The following is a 21,988-nucleotide window of genomic DNA, read 5'->3' on the forward strand; positions in this document are numbered from 1 at the left end:
TCCTCCTTGTGATTCTAAACACAACAGCAATTTCCTGCAACAATAAATCTTGCCCAGTGAAAATACTGACTTGGTATTTAGAAAGACGTGTTTATCTGTCACCAGGCAATGCACAGCAGAGTTGTGGCTTCTCGATGAGTACAGTCAGGAAGCTGAAAACCACTCCTAAATAACCAAGTTTGCATCATGTTCTACAAATAGTTATCCAGCAAGTTCTTGAAGCAGCTGAGGCACGAAGTGGCTGAGCTGTCAGAAAAAGCTGCAGTCTCTTGTAACAGACACTGTTCTATAGGAACATAGTAGAGAATGCTGAGCCTATATTTTTTAAAAAGTCTCTGGAGTGATCCAGAAAAGGAATTGCAGAGTAACAAGCCTTACATGTGTATCTGGCAAGATCTTCAAAACTATCATTAAAAATAGAACAACATTATACCTGAAAGACTATCTGATAGGGTCTAATCAGCAGGTTCTGCAAAGGAAGATCATGTCTTAGTCTATCAGCATTTCTGAACATGTCAAACTAACTGATAAACAAGAGCAAGTGATAAAACATATGTGGACTTTCTAAGAGCCTTTGGAAAGATGTCAGAGACTTCTAAATAGACTGCTATTTGTGAAAAGCAAACATTGCTATGGATCAAATACCAGCCAGAAAACTGAACAAAACTTTGAGTTCACCATTCTCCATTACAATAGGCTAACTGGATAATAAAGATTAATAGCAACATCCACTCTGAATAAAACAGCCTATTTATTGCCTGCTCAGGTGGATCACACACTGCCGGCCTGATAGCTTTACCATTTAGTGTCAGTCCAAGGAGTAGTGTACACAAAACCCCATTCTGCTTCACATAGAAGCATCCTGATCCCAAAACTAAACTCAGACTGAATCTTGCTAGTCTGTTTTTTTTTATGTTCCTCTAGCTGCCACATACCTGACCACCCTGCAGTGACAGATGCAGACATCTGGGATCTCATTCAATATACACATGCCCTGGCAGCAAGCTTCTTCCAGAGGTTTCACGTTAAAGCCATTCAGGATCACAGCAGCCAGAAATCACAGCTTCCAATTTTCTAAGTACGCTAATCATTAGTCTTTTATGAGAAAGATGAGCACCGACGCTCATCACACCACTGCTTCATCGGGTGCTGACAGCTAATGCTAGCTTACAAATAGAGATGCTTCACATTCCTGCTGGTTCTCTCTTAAGAGGGAACTTTCAGCAGAAGAAATCACTCACTAAAGATGTGTAAGGCCCACACAGAGTGATGGAGAAGGTCAGGGTGGCCTGGTAAGGCTTCGCAACTGTTTTAACCACTCTAAACCAGTATTACCACAGACCACACTCTTTCTCAGTCACCAGCTTCCACCCCTTTTACCAGCATCAGAGCCCATCGCACAGGAGACATCTCCAAGGAATTGACTGCCATTACTAATTAAATGAGCAGTTTTCATCTGAATTAGCTCTGCAGATCTATGGACCATGGAATAAGGTGAGCACTGAAGCACTGCCTATAGTAAGGCAGCTCTGACTGAAGCCAACTTGAACACTCCGGATCTCTACCTGCAAACTTTCTGAAGTACCATTAACAGAGTTAATCTGGACTAATTAAGACAATTTCCCCTCTCTTCCTTGCCCTGTTTAGACCTGTAGCCTAAAGTTTTTACAAAGCATTGCCTAAATTAAGTCCTTACATGGTGTGAACTGAGCCCTGCCCTATTATTCCAAACTTAAAGCTTCTGTAAATAGGTTCAGCAGTACTCACTATATTTATATTTTATACATCAGAGAAGAAAACCTGAAGTAGTAACACTTCCACATGACAATTAATCTAACATTAGCAAAGCTTAAGAGTATGGATCAACTTTGGCAATGAACTGGATCAACTTTAACAACAAGCAACATAACCAGAATTCAGTATCAAGAATGCAAATTATTATCTATAAGGTGGGGAGGAGGGGCATGAACTATGTACACCACACAAGACTTTAAAATCAGATATCTCAAATCCAGAAAGGGAATTTGGCGGTTCAGGGAGCTCTTCTATTCAATATACTACAGTCAGAAGAACACAGAGACACCTGAAGAGAAGAAGAATAACAAGGAAAACACCACAATACAGCTCTGTAAATCAGTTGTGTGATCTAACCTGAAATGCATGTATTTTATTTGAAGAAGAATATTAAAATACTGGGGGAGGTGTTTTGAGAAAGGCTATAAATTATCAACTGCTCGAAAGAATCTCCTGTTGGGACAGGCAAGTCCGAACAGAAAAATAAGGAATTATAAATTAAATGAGACTTCAAGAAATACAAAGAAAATATAGTCAAGAAAACAACAGCTTCCAACAATAAAGGGAACTTCATTCATTAATTGAGCTTAAAGCATAGCAAAGCCAAGCTTTTAACAGTGAAATATTATATCACAACACATAAATGGACTGTTAAACTCAGTACCACAGGAAGTCACTGAAGCCAAGATTTTACTCAGAGTCAAAAAGAAAGCAGCTATTTAAACACACAATAAGAAGAAAAAAAAAAATAAAACCCACAGCTGAGGGAATCTCAAGCTTTGTGACCCAGGATGCAAGAAAACATCCACAGACATCACTGGGCTGATTTGGCCACACAAATACTCTGCCTAGCCCAAACCCCCAATGGCCAGTAGCTAATACCAACAAAGGGTACAAGCAACACAGCAAGCTAAGAACAAACTGTCCCTTAAGACAGCTGAACACGAAGAGTGTTTAGCCGCCACGCTGGCATCTGCCAACCACCTAACCCCCAAAAGCATCTGGCGCTGGCCAGGTTCCAAAATGCACGGCTTGCATGACTTCACATTTGATGCTACACCGCTTTAATTTCTTCTCCCACTTTCCAATTGTATTTTAATTTTTAAGAACAAGAACCACAAATGTATTTGCAAACAGGAGTTCAATCCAATGCTTGGAGTCATTCCAGGAAGCCATCTAGTCTCTCTGGAGTGCGTCTACCAAGACCACCTCAAATGAACAAAGAATTAAATACTGAACACTACATGTCTCGCTTAAAGAGTATTCCCAGCAGAAGAGAATTTGGAAAAAAATCCTCTTTACACATGCAAATTAAGAACCAAGAGAATAGCTCTGTGAACTCTCTGATATCCTGCCCTCAACAGAAAAAAACCCCACAAATATAAGCCGTATTTCCACATTTCTTGATGACATAATGGGTCTCTATATATGCACGTGTTTGCTCTAACTTTGAAGCTGATCCCGCTTTGAGATGGGGTTGGACCAGAAAGATGGCTTCCAGTGAGCCCTTTTGACCTAAATTATTCTATGATTACATGTAGAGCATGCCCAAACATTACACAGTAATACATTATATCCCTAACTACTATTAACTCTTATTTTTGCCTATAGGCAATTTATTAATCTCTTTGTATTCTCAAAAATTTGAATATAATTTCTTCAAGTAGTTAACTGCTTCCTCTGTGACCAGCAAGGACTTTCATGAATAACAGCACAATAAACTCCAGGGAGAACACATGGTATTTAAAGCTTTTGAAGTCTTTTGCTTTTCATGTCACTACATATCTCAAAGTAGTATGTAAAGTACATATCTTAAAGTCCTTGAATGGTCAGAATGAGCACTACCTCTGGTAGAGGTATCCTAAAAGATTTCTGTTTTGTTTCATAAAACAAAACAAAAAAACTAAACCAAAACAAAAAAAAAGCCCACACGGAAAACCAACAACAAAATCACAATAAAAACAGACCTGCCTTGTTCCGTGGGCAGAAGCAATTAAGTTTGCCTGCATTTACCAGTGTCCTGTGGCTCCCTATTGCCCTTCTCCACCTCACTCAACAATTTTTTCCTGCCCCACACCTATATGACCAGCTGCCCCAACTGTTTGGCTGGGCCAGCAGCAGTGGGCACCACAATGGCTCAGAACTCAGCACAGAGACTGGCCAGCAGTTGATCTGAGGAAAGAAGTGACTCAGTTATAACTGCCTTTCTTCAGATGGAAATATTGAGTCACTAGCTGTCAAAAGTTTTATAAAAATCTGTTACTGTGTAGGTATTTAATGTCTTTCAGCTGCCATTAAATTTGGTTTCGCCATCTGACTGACTAAAGAAGTTCTCAAACAGGAGAAGACGGACAAAGAAAGTAATTGTATAAGCTTTCTGCCCTTCGTAAGCCTAGCTAAAAATTCACACAAACTGGTCGGTGATGAATCCATAGAGCATGCTGTTTATTATGAAAAGAACTTCCTTACAGACAAAAATAAACCCTCTGACTGTTACCACTCTCACTCACAGTGGTCCTGAGAAAAGTAAAATAATGGATGTTTTTATTTCTTTAACAAAAATTCTACCATAAACAAGTAGAAAATATGATATTTAGAAAAAGCCTGGGAATCCAGTATATGTAACTTTGGAGAACTGAGGAAAAAAATAATGTCCATTGCTTTCCAGTGACCCCTGCCAGCTGCGACAGGAACAGCATTATTCACCTCCAAGAGCCGCTCCACCCTTGGCTGCCTGGTTAACCGCCTCAAGCAAAGCTGACCAAAGGCTTTTTAACGCACCTATGCCTCCCTTCCAACACAACACCAGTACCCTGTGTCCCTGTTTCAAAGCCTACAGGATTCTGAGTTTGCGCAAAACTCACACCAACATTCAGCAAATATGGATACAACTTTCTGAGCCGAGCCGAGCTAACTCTGCTTTGGGAGATATCCAGTACCACCAGAACACTTGAAATGCTCCATGGAGTTCCCAGCAATTACCAATCATTTATTTGTTTGTCACATTCCACACCGTACAAGAGGAAAAAAATTCTACTACAAACACTGAACTAAATCAACTAGGTTTCCAAATTCTTTTTCAGATGACTCAGGCTCATGTTTTATCCTTTATAATATTTATATCCAGAATAAAAACATACACTGGCAGCAAAACATAGCAACAGAAAACTCAACGGTCCAAACATTCCACTTCAAATGGGGATCAGGATCTTAAGCACACCAGTTCCAAGTATTGCTCTCAACCTTCACCTTCAGAAATGAAAACTGTTTGTAAATACTGTAAAGTAGAGCTCTGGGGAAAGGAAAAAAAAAAAGAAAAAAAGTCAAAACTGACAGAAGTATGGTGTGTGTACATACATCAGCTCATAAACACCTTACTGAAACAAAAATAAGACTTCTGAGAAAAGGATTATCCTTTCCAGGGAGTCACAAATAAAGAAGCAAATCAAAGGTGATCATCAAAACCTTCAGAGCTACAGAAATAGCCAAATACATACAGCTATTTATAACTCAGAGATTTATTCACAGAATGCTTTTAGCCCCTAACTCCAGGAAAACAAAAACATCTCATGCCAAGTGCTAATGTATATAACAGAAATATATCCTGACGCTTAGTGACTACCCTACATGCAGCTGAAGATACTAGGACTCACTTCCTAGGATTAAGAGGCTATTTCAAGTGATGCACTTCTCCCTGACAAAACAGATAGCACCATCTATTTAACAGCATCAACAGGAAGATAGAAGTGGGCAAATTACTGATGACACACTATATTTAGTCTCATTACTATTAGAGAACTCATGTGTCAAAATTGTAAAACCAGCTGTACTTTCTGTAGGAATCTTTCATCACAAAGAATTTCAGAGCGTTAATTAAAGTACTTTCAACAAGTCAGGTTTTCCAATTAATTACTTTTTCCAGTTAATTATATGACAGATGGTTAAGACATTGGCAAATTTGGAACAAAATGCAAGACTCAGCAGCATTACCTTTCAAGTGACCAATAACATATAAAAGCAGTAAGAGACAAAATACCAAGCACAGAGCATGAGAACATGGACTAAAACTGCCAGTGAATCTGATACACCCAAGTCACATGTACCCAGGGAGTATGTGTGAAAACAAAAGTAAAGAAGACGACACCTGGACCGTTCTACTACTGCATGATCATTTTTCCCCACTGGTCGCCTGGCTTCTGATAGAAAAGACAGCAAATACAGCACTTACCAGGAAAACAGATTTGTCAAAAGAAATTTTAACTCACAGGAAGTAGCCTGACATTTAGTTTCCCAAATTGAGAGCCAAGGACAGCGTACAAGGTGTAGACAGGTTGTCATTGGGTTAGGGTGAAAAGGGGAGAAAAGCGGTAAGGAATAGAAAGCAAGCACCAAAGGAAGAGTAGAGCGTATAAAATAAGAGAACACAAAAGTAGATGAGGTCAGGCATGAAGGCAAAGATGCTGAAATTTAGGACCTTTAAAGAAAAGGAGAAAAAAAGTCCCATCACCTGGCACAGGCACTAAAGCAGCTCACGATGCATTACAGCAACTTACCAAGGAAAAGGTGTGTTAACAGCACAAGTCAGACTTAGCCAGCAGCAGTAACACGAACGGAAACGGTCAGAGGCTCAAGGCTTTAACGCGTAACTGACCGTCTACCACCCGCAACGAGCCGAGCTACCGGAGGCCAACGAGCCCGGCTGCCGAGGGCTCCCCAGGACGGCGCAGCCCCCCCGCCGGTGGAGCGGGAAGGGCCCCTCAGCAGCCGCGCTGGACCCCCCGCCCGGCGGGACGGGCCCGGGGGGCGCGGACACCCGCGCAGCCCCGCCGGAGAGACCTCGCGCCGCGGAGGCCACGGGCCTCCCGCCCGCCCCTCGGCCGGGCTGCCCCGGGCGGGAGGCCCCCGGCGGGCCGGCAGCGGAGCCGCTCTCGCCGCCCGGCCACGGGTGAGGGGAGCCGCGGCAAGTGGGGATGCGCGAACCGCCCCGCGCGGCCGAGCGCCCCCCCGCCTCTCGCCCCTCACCGAGCGGGCACCCCCGCCTCGCCCCGGCTCCTCAGCCGGAGCCGCTCCGGCCGCCTCCCCCCGCCCCCGCCGAGCCGGCCCCTTCCCCCGCCGCGTGGGGAACTTGCCGCCCCTTCCCGCCGGGGTGGGGACACCTCCCCGCCAGCCCCCCCCGCCCCGCTGACCGGGGGTCCCACCCTTACCGGCCGCCAGTGCCGCGCGGAGCGGGCCAGCGCGCGCCGCAGACAACAGCAGCGAGGGGAGCGCGAGACGGCGGGGAGGCGGCGGCGCGCGCGAGGCGGCAGCCGGGGCGGCGGGGGAAGGAGGATGAGGAGGCGCGCGCGCCCGGGAGGCAGCGGCGGCAGCAACAGCGCGCCACCCGAGACCGCGCGCGCCGCCGAGCCGGGGGCGGGGCCAGGAGCGGGTCGGCAACTAACCCCGCCCCCTCCCCTGCCCCCAGATATGACTGGCGGTGGCGCTGCCCAATGAGAGCGCGAGGGAGGTGGGGCGGTTATTGACGGATATCTCCGAAGGGTGTAGGCGGGGCCGGTGTGACAGACAGCCTTCTGCACGAATGGACGGCAAAGAGAATGGAAGGAGGTGGGCTCAAGGCTGAACTGCCGCCGGCTGTGAGGGGCGGGCGGACCTTGATGGGCATCGCCACGACCGAGTAGCTGAGGGGGAGGCGGGATTTAACTTGAGCGACCTCATCGCTGCCCAGTGACAGCGGGGCGCAGTAGCACGTGCGTCCCCGCTGCCCAATAGCCAGGCCCGGGGCGGGGACAGAGGAAGGCGGTGGGTTTCCTGTGGCGGAACGGGCCGGCAGAGCCTGGCTGCCCCTCAGCTGCGCGTCCGGCCTCGGGTAGCCGGGCGGGAGGGGGATGCGCCGGGACCCTGCGAGGGTGGCGGCGGCGGCGGGTCTGTGTGAGGGCGGCGGCGGCGCAGGGCGGCCCGGGCCCGTGCGGTAGGTGGCACAGGAGGGAGGGTGAGGGCTTCCAGCTCAGGGTCCCGCGTTGGGCCCGTGCTCCTGCAGGCGGGCAGGGCCCCGCTGCGGCTGGGGGAGCGGCTCTGCCGGGGCAGCTGCGCGGGGCGGGAGCCGGTGGGGAAAGCTGGAGCAGGGGGGTCAGCCGGTCCGCGCCTCCGTTAGCGAGCGGGGGCGGGACAGACGGGCGGTTCCCCGGCCCGAGGGGCTCCGGGGTCGGCCCTGCCGGTCCGGGAGCTGCCGGAGCCGCAGCCCCGCGGGGTTCGGCCCGGGCTCCCCGAGCCGCTGCCGCCGCCCGGGCCAGCGGGCTGTGGGCGGTCCCGGCCGGGCCAGCGACCGGTGCCCGAGGCACCGCGGGCGGTTCCAGCGCTGCCGCGGCTGGGCTAGAAGCCCTTGGCTGGTTCGCCGGTTTCCTCATCCTTTTTCTCGGAATAGGTTCTGAATTTTTTCTTTTTCAGTCAAATTCAGCACCCGGGAGTCACAAAAGCTCTTAAATTACAGTTTCTCTCCAGTTAAGGGGATGTTGTAGTTTTACTTTGTTTACGCTTTCAAATCTACACAGACTCCCAGAACTAAGAAGGAACCAACTGCAAGGACAACTTGTGAATACCTGACCTGTATTCCTATCAGACTAGTTTAGTGTGGTTTTAAAATGGGGCTACCAGAATATTTCTCTCTAGGTGTTATTACTCATACCTACTGGAATTGTCTTTAAAATATCGCTTAATCAACCTAGAGTTCTATTTCATTTGTTTTCAGTATAATATCACTTTCTGACCTTTATTAGGCAACGGTTAAGGTTTAAATTTAAATCTATAGATCTATGTTATCATTAATATTGAGTTGAATGTTATGTGTAAGTTTCCCTCTTTGTTTTTTTTTCCTTCTAAATAGGATATAATTAGCTATCATAGCATTCTAATTATGCAGATCTTCTTGCCAAGGTCAGTCATGGTGTTTCTCATTAGTGAAATGTTTCACTTACTATTAATTATGTGAGTCCTACAAGGAGTCCAGAGCTTTTTTTTTATTTTTATGCTCTGACATTTCTTCAGCGTTTACACAGAAGAGCTGGTTTAGACTTGTACCGTATTTGCATCCTTTCTCCAGCATTAAGCATCTTGTGATAGCTGGCCTGTAGCTAAGAACCTGCTGAGAATCCCCTCTCTTTCCTAATAGAGATGACCAAGTGCTCCATGTAATGAAAGTCTTCATCGTTATGTCGGCTGTATCCCCAGCTCTTAGTCTTCAGAATTTCAAAGCTTCCTTTACTTGGACTGTAGGACATGTGGATTTTCTTGAGTTTTCATCAAAAATAGCTGCTAATGTTGAATGGAGTCTTGCAGTCCTGTCCAATCTTGTGGTTACATCTCTTCAGTTAGGTCAAAGAAAGGCAGTATAATGTCCCGTGCTGAGTTTTCTGCCTGTGGTTTTTAGAAAATTGTTATAAAGTGGTTCTGAATGCTCAGGAAAGCTGTGAATCTTTTGATCGAGTGATCAACCTTCAAATTCAGTAGCCTCAACTACTGTATCTTTAATAGCTTTCTGTTTCTTTCTGAGACAGTTGATAGCACCTTCTTTAAGTATCTGATAACTGGATACTTTATCACAGTGTTGAATTCCTTTTTTCCTTTCAGGCCCAAGTTTCCATTCTGTTTCTTTGGTTTCCACTTTCCCCAGTTTGCTAACAGGAGAGTCTCCTTATTGTAGTATCTGTAGCATTGATTTCTACAACTAGTTATCAAAAAGTTTCTCATTAAAGGAATGTCCAAACTTTGTTTCAGATTGCTACCTGTTTCACTTCAGCTGCAGTCTGGCACTTGAAATTATTGGGAATATTGTCAAAATACTGGAAGTACTTCAGGCAGGTCACAGTAATTGTTCCATAATCTTCTGCACCTGCCAGCTGCTTTAGGTGTGTTTCTGTAACAAGAAAAGAGCAATGCTGTCTAAACCTCCCACAGTGATTTGTCTGCTTAGCAATTAACTCTTGCATTAGTGTCCATACTCACCTTCACCCCTTCCCTAAGGAGGGGATCTCTGTTCCACCTGGCCAGTAACTGGCTGTCACCAGACCCTTGGATCTGAGCAGAACTGAGACAGCAAGAAGCAAACTACGAAAATCCTATTTTAAACTTTTTTCTTTTGCTGGTTCTGCTCAAGGAACTGGCCTGCTCTGGGTCACACAAGCGTCAGCCCTAACACAAGGGAAGAGATGCACTGACAGTAACTCCAATTTAGATTATTTTAGGCTAAACTGGATCTTTTCCTTGAGAGAAATCCCACTACTATCCACCAGGTCAAATCCATTGAACCTTCAAGCCCAGACTGAACAAAAAAGTAGGTCTGCTGAACTGTCTGAAGACCCAGATTGAAATTGTAGGATAATTTTAGTGGTATACAAAATAGTTATCCCTTAGCTTTAATGTCATCTCCTAACCAGTTAAGCCAGCAGCTTTTACTTCCCTTCTGGTTCCAATGCTAATCTGAGTACAAAGCTGGTTCAACTTGATAATCTGGCAAAAAAAAACTAACCCAGTTAAAAATAAAAAGGTACTAATAGATTTCTGCTTGTTCAGTGAGTTTAATAGGCTTAATGGGGTGATCTTGTGAGCATCAGTAAGAACATGGGAAGCAGCAGTAGCTTGTGAGCACCGAGGAGAAGGGAGGAGCAGCTCTTGTCCTTCCCTCACGGTTTCTGGCAGAGAGGGTTAGATGCTTCAGAACACATTGTCTCACTTTCAGTTATTTAAGGATTTTTGTAATCTGGAACAAATCAAAGCTCAGTTTCTTCTTTCAAATTAAAGAATATCAGCGTTCCAAAGGGAATTGGCAATTTTTTTAAATAGTTAAACCTATTTCAGCACCATTTCACTGATATAGATGATCCATGTATTTGTAGCGTGAAGTCTTAAGATCATAGTTGTTCTCACCTCTGCTCTTTACGCTTGCAGTGAAAGGCTTTTGGCAGATGCAGTAGCGAAAGCCTTTCAGTTAGGAATATCAACACTACGTTTCATGACTGTAGTGCCAGATATCCTCGTTTTTCTTTTGCCATGACTACATAGAAATATAAATACACTAGCAAGCCAATAAACCTCAGTAGTGTTCCTGTCTGCATACTTGCCAAAATGCCAACATTATCTGTAGCTTTTAGGAGTTTGCTGCTTGACCTCAAGCAGCAGTGCTGCCTGGCTCAGCTTCAGCCTGGGGCATTTCAGCTGCAGGATCTTTCAGATGGTTGGTTACTTGTGCTTGTTAGTTGGTTTATATTTTACTATGATTATTGATTATAGAGAGAGAATTGTTAGGTTTATTTTCAAGTGCTAATTATGAGCACCTCAGTGCTGGAGGAAAATGGATCTAAACGTATTCTTAGCACACAAAAATCCCTAAAGGAGCTAGTTCAGGATGAAAGCATCATTTGTTTCACAGAACAAATTTACATTAAGGTAGGTTCCATAGCTGACTTAAGGCTCTTAAATGGAATGGTGGACAGGGCCAGAAGAGTGCTTCGCTGAGGGTGGTGGTTACCAAAGAAACACTAGGTGTGTAGGTGGGAAAGCAAGAACAAGAAATGAGCCTCCTTTTAGGAATATACCTAATGGTTGTGTAGTGGCATCTTTTGATGGCTTCCCCCTCCTCTTTTGTTTTGTTAGGTTGTTGCTGACAGTGAAAGACTTCCTCTGAAAGCTGTTTAAATGAGAATGTCCCTGGCGCAGAGAGTACTACTGACATGGCTCTTTACGTTACTCTTCCTCATCATGCTGGTGCTAAAGTTGGATGAGAAAGCGCCATGGAACTGGTTCCTCATTTTTATTCCAGTCTGGATATTTGATACTATTCTTCTAGTTATGTTGATTGTAAAAATGGCTGGACGTTGCAAGTCTGGCTTCGACCCTCGCAATGGCTCCCAAAACATCAAGAAAAAAACCTGGTATCTCGTTGCAATGCTACTTAAATTGGCTTTCTGCCTTGCCCTCTGTGCTAAACTGCAACGGTTTACAACAATGAAGCTGGCCTATGTATTTATCCCCTTGTGGGCCTTGCTTATTGGGGGTATGATCGAACTTGGATATAATATCTTCTATGTACGAAGAGACTAAGCTATACTATGTGGTTTTCAACACCGAGATTGGTACCAATTACTGGATTATTACAGTTTTGCCACAAACTTGATCTCCAAACTAGAACACCAAATAAGAAATCAATCAGGCTGGAGACTTCACCTAAACCAGGCTGGAGACCAGAAGTAAACTTGTTCCATTTTTTTTAAATTTTAAAACTATCATAGATGCTCTTGTAAATAAAAGTATTTGTCCAATAAAAGATGTTCTAATATGATTATTACTGTTGTTACACAGAATAACATACTGGCTCTTCACATCCAGGGAGAAGGTCTTTCCAAAGGAACCACAAGTGTTCTATCCCAGACCATTCAGCACACAGGGTAATCCTTGAAACAAGGACTTAAGTCTTCTGCTACTTGATGCTGTCACTCAAGAAATAACCAGTTAACAGTATAATGTGCTGAATCAATAACAACTCATAGCTGCCAAGTAAGAGCAAAAAAATAATAAAATTACTTGGCCTTTCTGACAGTGAGACTCCACTTTTGAGTCTGGAAGACTAAAAATAAGCACTTTTTAAGCTGCTAAGACAAGCAGTATGTTTACCCAGGGAGAACTGTAGCTGCAGAGAAGAGAGAGACAATGGTGATGACATTTCCAAGTGAGAATCACCAGAGCTGTTAAAGACTGAAGCTACAGGGTGAGCTCTGTGATGGCTTTATACTTGCTGAAGTGGTGCCTTAGGAAGATGTATTTTAATGCCCTAGTATATTAAATCTCTAGGAGTGAAGTCTTTGTTTTATGGAATACTGGCAAGCTCAGATGTGAGTAAATGAACTTGAAATTTCAAGTAACAAATGCAATGAATGGGACTTCTGGGTAGAGCTGGAAACATAAGCATATTTTATGGACTGACAGTGCACTTCCAGGAGCTACAGTAACACCAAATTCAAATGTGAAAGTTGTCTAGGACATAATTAACATGCATGCTGAAAATACTGAAGCATTTAAATTGTCTTAGGTACAAAAAAATGTCTAGTGAATGAAAAGAGCCCAGAAAAAACACCCTAAGGTAACAGGAGGTAATGAGATCAAAGTATCTCACAAATAAAATTTTAATTATGTGCATTCAACTGTACTTGTCTTAAAAAAAAAAAATCTTCCTACAGTGTTTGAATTTTCTGTTTGCTCTTCAGCAACACAGATGTGGCCATAAATACATGGGAAGCATAGTGGTGGAAACTGCTAAAGGGCTTTATTTAAGAAACCAGCCTGTTCCCTTCTAAGGCAATAGATCCCAATTCATAACATCAGGTAATAAATGAGCTTTAAAAAGAATTAAAATCATGTCTGCCTCAGAGCAGCTAACTGTCCCACCTTGCTAAAGGAGAAACCAAGGAATGACCAAAAAAATTTCTAATCATTAGCTGTTTAAAAAATTCAAAATATTTACATCCCCTTTATTATAACAAAAACATGTCGGCTTTTTCTGAGCAAATCCATGTACTCAGCCCCGGTTTATAAACATCACATAATTTGTAGGAAGCTGAAACCATGGCTGAAAAAGCCCTTTTCCCTTCCGTGCCTATGAGGAACAGCTCTTTGGGAGGTGTGTATCTCCGCCCTGCTTAGGTCTGAACAAGGACCTTGCTCTGTGTTGGAGAGACGTGCCCACTCACACAGGATTCCTGGGACAAACTGGTCTTGGGCCTGCTGAATATGGAAAATGTGAGAGTGAGCACACACATTTATATGCTATATGTAAGTGTATGTGTGTATATATACAGTATAGAGAATATGCTTAATCTCTATGTCCCGTTTCGCCCCCTTCAGCACTTCATCAGCACTGTCAAATGGAAACTGCGGTCACTGAGCTGCCAAGGATGTGACAGTCCAGGTACAGCCCCTGGCAGGCAAGCTACACCTCAGGTGTAGTTTTATTGGATGCTTTAAGAATTTATGGAGAAGGAAGCATCTAAATAGTTACTCCAGTTAAGGTAAACTTTTATGAAGCACTTAACATTCCTGCAAATACATAACAAGCATTTAAGCACTTAAGACAAATATACACACACACACATATCTCTGGTATGTTATGGAACCAAGTACCCACAGTCTTCCCACATCTGATGATTGTCACAGAATAAAACACAAAAAGGCCCTGTTCACATGATGCCAAAACCCCACACACTGCTCAGAAGAGCAGAGCAGCTTTCCTCAGTCAAGCTGATGATTTTAGCAGATCATTATAACTTATCACAACAAATGATGAGAGAATAAGAACTACCCTCATTAGGACCTGGTATATTATTAGCAAGATGGGCAACGAATGGTGAAATCTGCCCCCTTAACAAACTCCTTCTATTTCACAGATGTAACAATTATCTGAAAGTTTGGCATCTCTAATTAACTGGAATTGAACACAGTTGTTCCAAATCTCCTTGTAATTGCTGCCTCTAATTCAGGAGAAAAATACCAACAATTGCAGTGTTTTGCTTGTGGGTTTGGCTTGTTTGTTATTTGGTTTGGTATTTCAGGTTGGTTTGGGGTTTGGGGGGATTTTGCTTGGGTTTCCTTCTTTGTGGTGGTGTTTTTTTAAGGTTTATAAACCTTGAATTAAATGACAATGGTTTTGAAAGCTGAAGCAGATGTTGCTTTCTGGCGCCCTACAGAGCCACACACAAATTAATTTCCTTTTGAACAAGGTGTTTTTAAGGACACAAACACATGCAAGTGGCTCAGCTTTGTTTGCAAAGCTATTTCGATAAGAGAAATATCCCTTTTGACAATATTTTATATCAGATTTAACAGACCTAAACCATACTGACACTTTGGTACACACACTCGGGCTTTTTTGTGATATCAGAACTTCATTCAAAAGGATTCATGACACAAAGTACACTGCAGCCCACCATGACCTTCCCAGGAGCTGTTGCAGGAACTACCCAGTTCTCAAAGGTGCTGCTGGCAGCTTCAACATGGAATGAGCTCCACTCACACCTTTTCTGAAATTTACAGCCTGGTCAACTGATCTTGGTTAAATGGAACAGAATGAGTGAAAAGCAGATTTGGTGAAGCTGGTGCTGAGACAGCTCACGCTGATTTGTGAGAAATGGGCAGAGGGGAAAGTGGATCCAAGTCCCCAGCGCGGTGGGGACAGCAGGGGAGGACTCTGCCTCCAACAGCTTTGTTTTCCAAGGCATTTCAAAGATTGCTGTTCCGAAACTAAACTGTTGATAATATATATTATGTACATAATATATAGAGATATATGGAGATACATATTCTACATTTATTTCTCTTCAAATCATTTATACAAGCTTGAACACTTCAGCATGCATTGCAGGCGAGTATCTACTTTTCTCTGATTAAGGAAAATTCTCAATGTATATGTGTGAAAGGCCATGAAACGATAATTTCCAATTTTCCTATTCATACTGATTTTCCTGACTTGTCACCATTTTAGACCAGTATCCAGTTTTCTTTTTATACTTGAAAAATACAATTGCATGACATACACATCCACACCCTCAAAAGACTTTAAGTACTCTTAAGAACATGTGTAAACACATCCAAAATGCATTGCTACGCATGGGTGACAATGTTAAAAACAGGGTCTCAGTTACACAACAGTTTAAGAGATGAAAGCAGTATTATTTTCTGGTGTATATCCATAGTGGTACAGAAACAAAATCTTAAGAGTAACCTAATAGAAATTTTCACATTTGCCCAGTTCAAAAGTTGGGAGACATAAAGGTATTGACAAAAGTGAAATTGATGAGACTCGCATTGTAACAACATTAGGTGTTATCTGTTTTAACACCACTATATTTTGGGAACATGTAACATTGCTTTTCAGTAATAAAGCTCCTGAATAACTGCATCCTCAGATATAAGTTCTTTGAATGTATTAAATTAATTATCATGGGAAGCACAGCACTACTGCATAACATACCACACTTTTTTTTCTTTTTTAATTGAGGTAAAAATAACTACACCAAATTGGAGAATGGGTGTTTGTACCTCTTTGTTGTACCGTTATTAAGGTTTGGGTGGATTTAACTTCCCATATGAGCACAGCCCTGTATCAACTGGCTGCTGAATTGGGAAAGCATCAGGCTCTGTGGCCTAAGGCCACAAAGGAATCACTGCAAGTGGGACCACTACAGTACTATTAATTCAACATCTTCTCCTTGTACTGAAGTTGGATAAAGAGCAGAAAACTCAATAATGCTATTTCCTTCCATCTGCTTTTTCTGACAAAACCAACATCACAAGCAGGCAAAAGTAAGAAAAGTCTTAATACAGTGCAGAATGATAGTGCAATAGCAAGAAACAGGGAAGACATGAGCACTCAAGCTTAGTTTATCTGTGTTAGCTTTAACCTCAGTGTTCTTTTTGAAGTTTATAAAGAAATCACTGCTAAAAGATGCTTAAGAGTTTGATTTCTGAGATTAAAGGCTCTCAACTACATTGATTAGACGGACAAGGACTAGAGGGCTATTGCATGTTTAGGATACAGCTTTAGCAATCCTGACTTATTTTCCGTTAGTTTTCCACAGACAGGTCTAATTCTCAAGATTTTCTTCTTGAGACACTTACAGAATAGCTTTCTCAGGTAACTGCCCTATTTTGTCCAATACAACCAGATTAAAAACCTTAAACACACACCCCTACGCTCTACCAAACACTGCACTTTTCATTCAGGTGGGATGGAAATTAATTGGTAAAAGGCAGCGTAATATCAAAATACTAACTGAAAAATAAAACCTGATAAAATTAGAAGTTTAAACTGCTGTTTTAATCAATGTTTGTATCAGATTATCATAACCATACACCAAACAGCATAGGACTACTTAGGACTGATGGCCTCGTCAGGACGCTCATCTACCAGCACGACCAGAATGTGAAAAGATGAATGTTTAGCTGGCATTCGGGTACCTCCCAGCTCCAGAGCAGAGGAAATATCAAGAAAAACAGTGGTTAGAATATAATACACTAAATTTGCAAAGTCAGTGTCCCTGATGATTCTAATAGAAACAGCAACCTAGATATTGTTAAGTTAAATCACGGCTTCTGAACAGAACACAGTTTGTATTTCTAAGAAAAATGAAGTGAGTGACTGATGGGAATCAAAGTTCCCCAGGGTTTGCCACGTATGCTGCAAATGCAGTGGAATCTGCATGAAATCTCAGTATTGCCTATTATACAGGTCTTAAAGTGCATTTCATCCATTTGAGAAATTACTAAAATACCAGTTGAACACAGTGACTGACAATCAAAGAGAACCTTCTCAACAGCATCATTCACAGCAAAGCACAGATCACAGAAAATGTGTGTTTTCCGTTTCCAACTTGTACACATTCACAGTAAGATAAAAGGTGCTGGTCTGCCTATAGGAAATGTTCTCTAAATATCTGACCACTAGAAAAAAACTGAAGAAAATTACACGAGAAGCCTGAAAAGTTCTTTTATCTTTTGATCAGAATTAGTACAGCTTTCATCCTAGTAGCGTCAGGTCTGCCATCTTTCAATAGTTTATTTTGCCAAGAAGCATGGAGAAAAAATGCATTTATTTCAATCAATTCAGCATCCTATTCACATGCAGATATTAGAAAACAGTCATTTTGATCAATGAATACCTGTTCTGTGTTTTTTGGAAGACTTACTCAATTTTCCCAATCTGTAACGTTCGGGTCTGTTTCACAGCCTTCTCCTATTTCACGTTTCCATTTTCTACATCAGTTGCAATGCCAATGTGCACGTGTATTTCTGCTTAAAAATCAATTTTATTTATCACCAAGGAATTCTTTCACAGATGAATACTTAAATCATCACCCTCTCAAATAATACTTTATTTCTAATACTAGATAGAATTAATATTTCAGTTAAAGTAGTATTGAAATATTCACTATAGTAACAAGGAAGGGAAAATCTGCATGCCAGCAGTACCTGTAATGAAAATGCTGTTTCAGAGTCAATTTGCAGGCATTTGAAGGGCTGGGGGATGACACAACACTGAGTAACACTTGTACGTAACACGTGAAGTCAGTTGCCAGTGAAATGCAAAAGATCCAGTAATTAAAAAAAAGGAAAAAGTAGCTACCATCTTGAAAGCGATTGGTAGTGACAGCAACAATGCAATTCTTTGCTATCCACAAATACGGTACCAATATCTAGGAAAACATGTTTGAATTTCTGCACATCATGTCATTAACTGGAACACCACTGCAAACGCACAGATGTCAACACCATTGCAGCACAGGCAAGAGGCCTTAAGCAGGTTTTCCAATCTGCAGAAGAACAAGGGCCAAGAGAGACAACAAAACACCAGAGATTTCAGCCCAAATAACAGAAATATTTACATACAACTGAAATCCAGGGAGAGGGGAAAAGCAATAAGCAAAGACTGGTTTCAGTACATCAGAAGACATGAAAGATTTATTGCTGAAGCAAAAGTCTGAATATAAAGTTGTATGCAGCAGGAATAAAGGTTATAGCATAGGACCACTGGAAACCAAAGCAAGACCTTTGTCAGATTAATGAACAATTTGGGAGCTGAAATTCTCAGAAAACGTACTCCCCTCTTCAAGAGCAACCGCATCAAAATGAGTACAGCACAGGTACAGGACAAAGAATCTTTTTTCTTTTTAAAGCAAAGTAAGAATATACACTAATATAGCCAGTCAACCCAGACCGTTCACACCTTTGAATGCAACAGGAGCTCTGAGAGCCATTGGTAATCCCTGTATTGTTCAGATCGTGCCTGCAAGGAATTCTGCCCCAAAATGAGAATCTAGTCTGTCTCAAAAATCAAAATAACAGATACACAAAAACCGCAAAACCTGCCACTTTTAAGTTCCTAAAATTCTGAAAGTGATTAAAAAAAAAAAAAAAGAAAAAAAAGGATTGAAGTTGTAGGCAGTTTAGAAACACAATTTCAGAACCACGACATAACCTGAGCAGAAGTTTGAGGCCATAATGGCACTGAGCAGGTCTTCAAAGGGAAATGAAGTTCTGCTCTTAAGTATAAAGTTATGATTTTGCTAAATCATTTTCAAAGATTTCTTTTTTCAGTTGAGACAGGGCCTGTGATGCAGGAAGATGTTGGCTGCCAAGGGGATGTATGCATACACTTCACTAAAATCTGACCAAGTGGAAAAAACAACAAAAAAACCCACCAAAAAAACCCCCACAAACAACTCCAATGAACAATCAGCATATGGATGAGTAGTATAGAATCTTTTTTTAAAAACCAGTATCTGGCAAGGCTGGTTTTGATAAAGCTGGAGCCTTCTGCTAACCCCCTTGGAAAGCTGCATGCATAGAGCAAATTACAACATGCAGCTCTGCTCTTTCTTCTCTTCCACTGCTCTCCAATGGCAGGCACAGAGAACATGGACAGAAGGCTCCATAATTGTGTATGGATGCTCAGAAAGTCAGAGATTACAGGTGGAAGTTTCCAGATAATTCAGAAAACACAAAGGGAGCTGAGACCACATTTTTATCAGAAAGGCTCAAATTGTTACACAAACCAATTAGTTTTTCAAATCAGAATCTGCTAGAGGAATAATCATGTCACACATTAATCATCTGCTCCTGGTGTGAGGGGAAAGCATGATCCCTGAGGCTGCAAAACTGGTTCTAACCTCTTAGCCAGCATCCAAGAATCCACCAGTTAGACTTACAGACATATTAGCCACATCCAAAAGATTCATGTTTCTATTGCTTCTCCAATACGTAATTATGGCTATGTAGGAGTAATGTTTAGCAATTCAAATATTGATTTAATTAATAATTCCTTGCCAGACCTATTTTAGATTTAAACAAATCAGAGCACTCATCTGTTAAATGGCAGATTTGAGTGCCAGGCATAAGTACGCAGTAACATTTTGAATTTTAACTACCTATAAGCAAAAACCATTTGCAACAAAAGGGCCTCAGCTAGTTGAACTGGACATCACCTGGAAATCATATTGTTCTATTGCTACAAATGAAGCCAAAGTGATCAGTTAAGCGCATCAAAGGTTATAAACTGGGTACACACTAGGAACATACTTTCAGAAAGTTATACGGAAAAATAAAACAAAAATCGTAGATAGATAGGGCTTTGGAAGTAACAATAGGCCTAAGGTTCTTAAGTTTTAAATATTTAGTTGAAAGACAGGCTGTAGGACAGTTTACTGCAAGTTGTAGCTACCTGAAAAAGAAGTATCATTCAGATGTGTTTGAACTATACAGTAATATGTTACACAAAGAATCAAATAAGTTAAATGCTGGAGTTTTTGCCATGACCACATGAGATGCTAGCTAGCCTTGAAATCCTCTTCCCTCAGAGCATGGCTTAAGAGAACTCAAGCGTTCCATAGGTGGGAAGAGAGAGCAGTTAACTTGGACACCACTGTTATTATTGTAACGAAACAATTCTCATTTACAAACTGAACTGAGGAGGAATCTTCCTACTAGACATACTGGCAAGTATCTTTATTGCCTGGCGCTATCAGCGCAGGGAGCAATTCCTGGGCATCACAGGCCACTGCTAAACCTGAGGCCTTTACAGGTCGATAAGTAAAGGTTTAAACATTCTTTAATTTTAGTCAGATACCTGATTTAAGTTGAGGGGGGTGGTTCTTTCTGCTGTGAAATGGAGCTGTTCCAGCTGTGGTTTGAGCAGGGGCAGAGGTCGCCCCAGCTCCACCGCTGTGCCCCACAGGAGGACCAGGGCTGCCGCTCGGTTCCACCCCAGCATCTGACCACAGCAGTTTGGGAAGCGCCTGTAGCGAGCAGCTGTGAGGGATCCTGTCAAGGGAGGACTGATTTTGCACTGACTGATCTCCATTTACAAAGAATGCCTCAGCTCTACCTCACGTTGCTACATCTCGCCCCATGACGGCGTAAGGGCATCCTATGCCTTAGTGCAGGTAGAAACAGAACCATGTAGAGAGGCAGTTTAACTGAATTATTTTTTGCAGACCCAAAAATAAAACCAATCTGTTATTATGAACCTTTATTAAGTGGCTCACATTTCAGTATAAATCACACTAAAAAGATTTTTAAAAAAGATATTTACACTACAGTGCTGACACATTTAAAATGAAAAAATTGGTATAAATAAGCTCTATGGAAAAGCCTGGAATTGTCAAAAAGAATTCTGGCTCATCTTACAAAAAATATATATGTTAAATGTCAGCTCTACTCTAAAACCTACAACTCAAAATTATTTAAAGACTTCTTTATGTTAAACCTGCAGTGTTTACAGTGCATCTGGCCCTAAGTGCTTTGATACTTCACAGTTATGGACAGGCACTGAGGAATGTTACAAAGCTACATAACTATTTTCTGTAACAGATGCGAAGGCAAGTCACAAACTTACCTCACAGAGTTTATGAATCTTTACATTATTACATCATTAAGTTTAAAAAGGAATTTAAAACCATATATACAAATTCAGCACAAAAAATCATCCTCTCTTTGTCCATGCAGTTTGGGGTATGACGAACTATGTTGTCTTGTATCATCTGGATGTACGTGACCCCCAGGACATAACTTGCCTTGTAAGTCCTTGTTGCCAGGTTCAAATTTAGAATCCATTTCCAACTTAAACGCCGTTAATTCCACGTGATCCAATCTAGTCTGAACATTCTGGCCCCCGACGTCATTAGGTGCCACTGTCTTTTCAGCAAGATCAACATTCATGGGTTCTTCTTTTATTCGGTGAGGTGCAATAGGTTCATGTTTTATCGGCATAAATTCCTGCTGCAGATACTTTGTCTGCAGAGCATCTGAAAATTTGGTGTCTTCGGAGGTATTTTTGCTTATTGTACAAATTCTGCTGTCAGTCTGAAGTCCAATAACCGAAGACTTGGGGTCTGCAGAGGTCCCTGCTTCAACAGTACTTGTATTTTGAGAAAGTTCTTCCTCTGAATGATACAGCTTGAGCCGGATGTGCCAAGCCAAACTGCACACAGCCGAAACTGTTTTGAACTGGTGCACAACATTCCTTGGGATAAAATAAATGTCATTATCGAATAACTGAATTCTGGCATATCGAATGCCTTCCCTTCGCAGCTGATTAAGTTTTGCATCGTCAACCCACTGGACACACTGGAGGAAAAAAGGAAAAAAACAAAAGGGGGGGTGA

At 42.2% G+C, this 21,988-nt stretch overlaps 3 protein-coding genes across 6 annotated transcripts in view; 1 reads left to right on the forward strand and 2 right to left on the reverse strand.

Annotated features, from left to right (window-relative positions):
* The window catches only part of PHTF2 (putative homeodomain transcription factor 2), a 66,991-nt gene extending 59,857 nt beyond the window's left edge, over positions 1-7,134 (reverse strand). For 2 of the 3 annotated variants that reach the window (XM_082043917.1, XM_082043914.1), the window contains exon 1: positions 6,999-7,134. The gene's annotated coding sequence lies outside the window, so the exon portion shown is untranslated. Of the gene's footprint in view, positions 1-6,347; positions 6,592-6,998 lie in introns of those variants that run through there. The other variant, XM_082043916.1, reaches the window with a different exon arrangement.
* Positions 7,135-7,584: 450 nt separating this feature from the next.
* On the forward strand, positions 7,585-12,105 carry TMEM60 (transmembrane protein 60). Its single transcript, XM_082043969.1, has 2 exons — positions 7,585-7,759; positions 11,437-12,105. Exon 2 carries the CDS (start codon positions 11,479-11,481, stop codon positions 11,881-11,883), a length of 405 nt encoding a protein of 134 aa, XP_081900095.1. The 5' UTR covers positions 7,585-7,759; positions 11,437-11,478; the 3' UTR covers positions 11,884-12,105.
* A 1,729-nt stretch (positions 12,106-13,834) lies between these two features.
* The window catches only part of RSBN1L (round spermatid basic protein 1 like), a 56,297-nt gene continuing 48,143 nt past the window's right edge, over positions 13,835-21,988 (reverse strand). For both annotated transcript variants that reach the window (XM_082043873.1, XM_082043872.1), the window contains one exon: positions 13,835-21,951. In XM_082043873.1, the coding sequence (XP_081899999.1) occupies positions 21,295-21,951 (657 nt within the window). In that variant the 3' untranslated portion in view covers positions 13,835-21,294. The remainder of the gene's footprint in view (positions 21,952-21,988) is intronic.

This window comes from Streptopelia decaocto, assembly GCF_964273445.1.
Source record: "Streptopelia decaocto genome assembly, chromosome: 1".
In the NCBI taxonomy this organism is placed as follows: Eukaryota; Metazoa; Chordata; class Aves; order Columbiformes; family Columbidae; genus Streptopelia; species Streptopelia decaocto.

Bases quoted from the DNA above. Each gene is read 5' to 3' on its own strand.
- TMEM60 (XM_082043969.1), top strand. From the start codon at position 11,479: ATGAGAATGTCCCTGGCGCAGAGAGTACTACTGACATGGCTCTTTACG.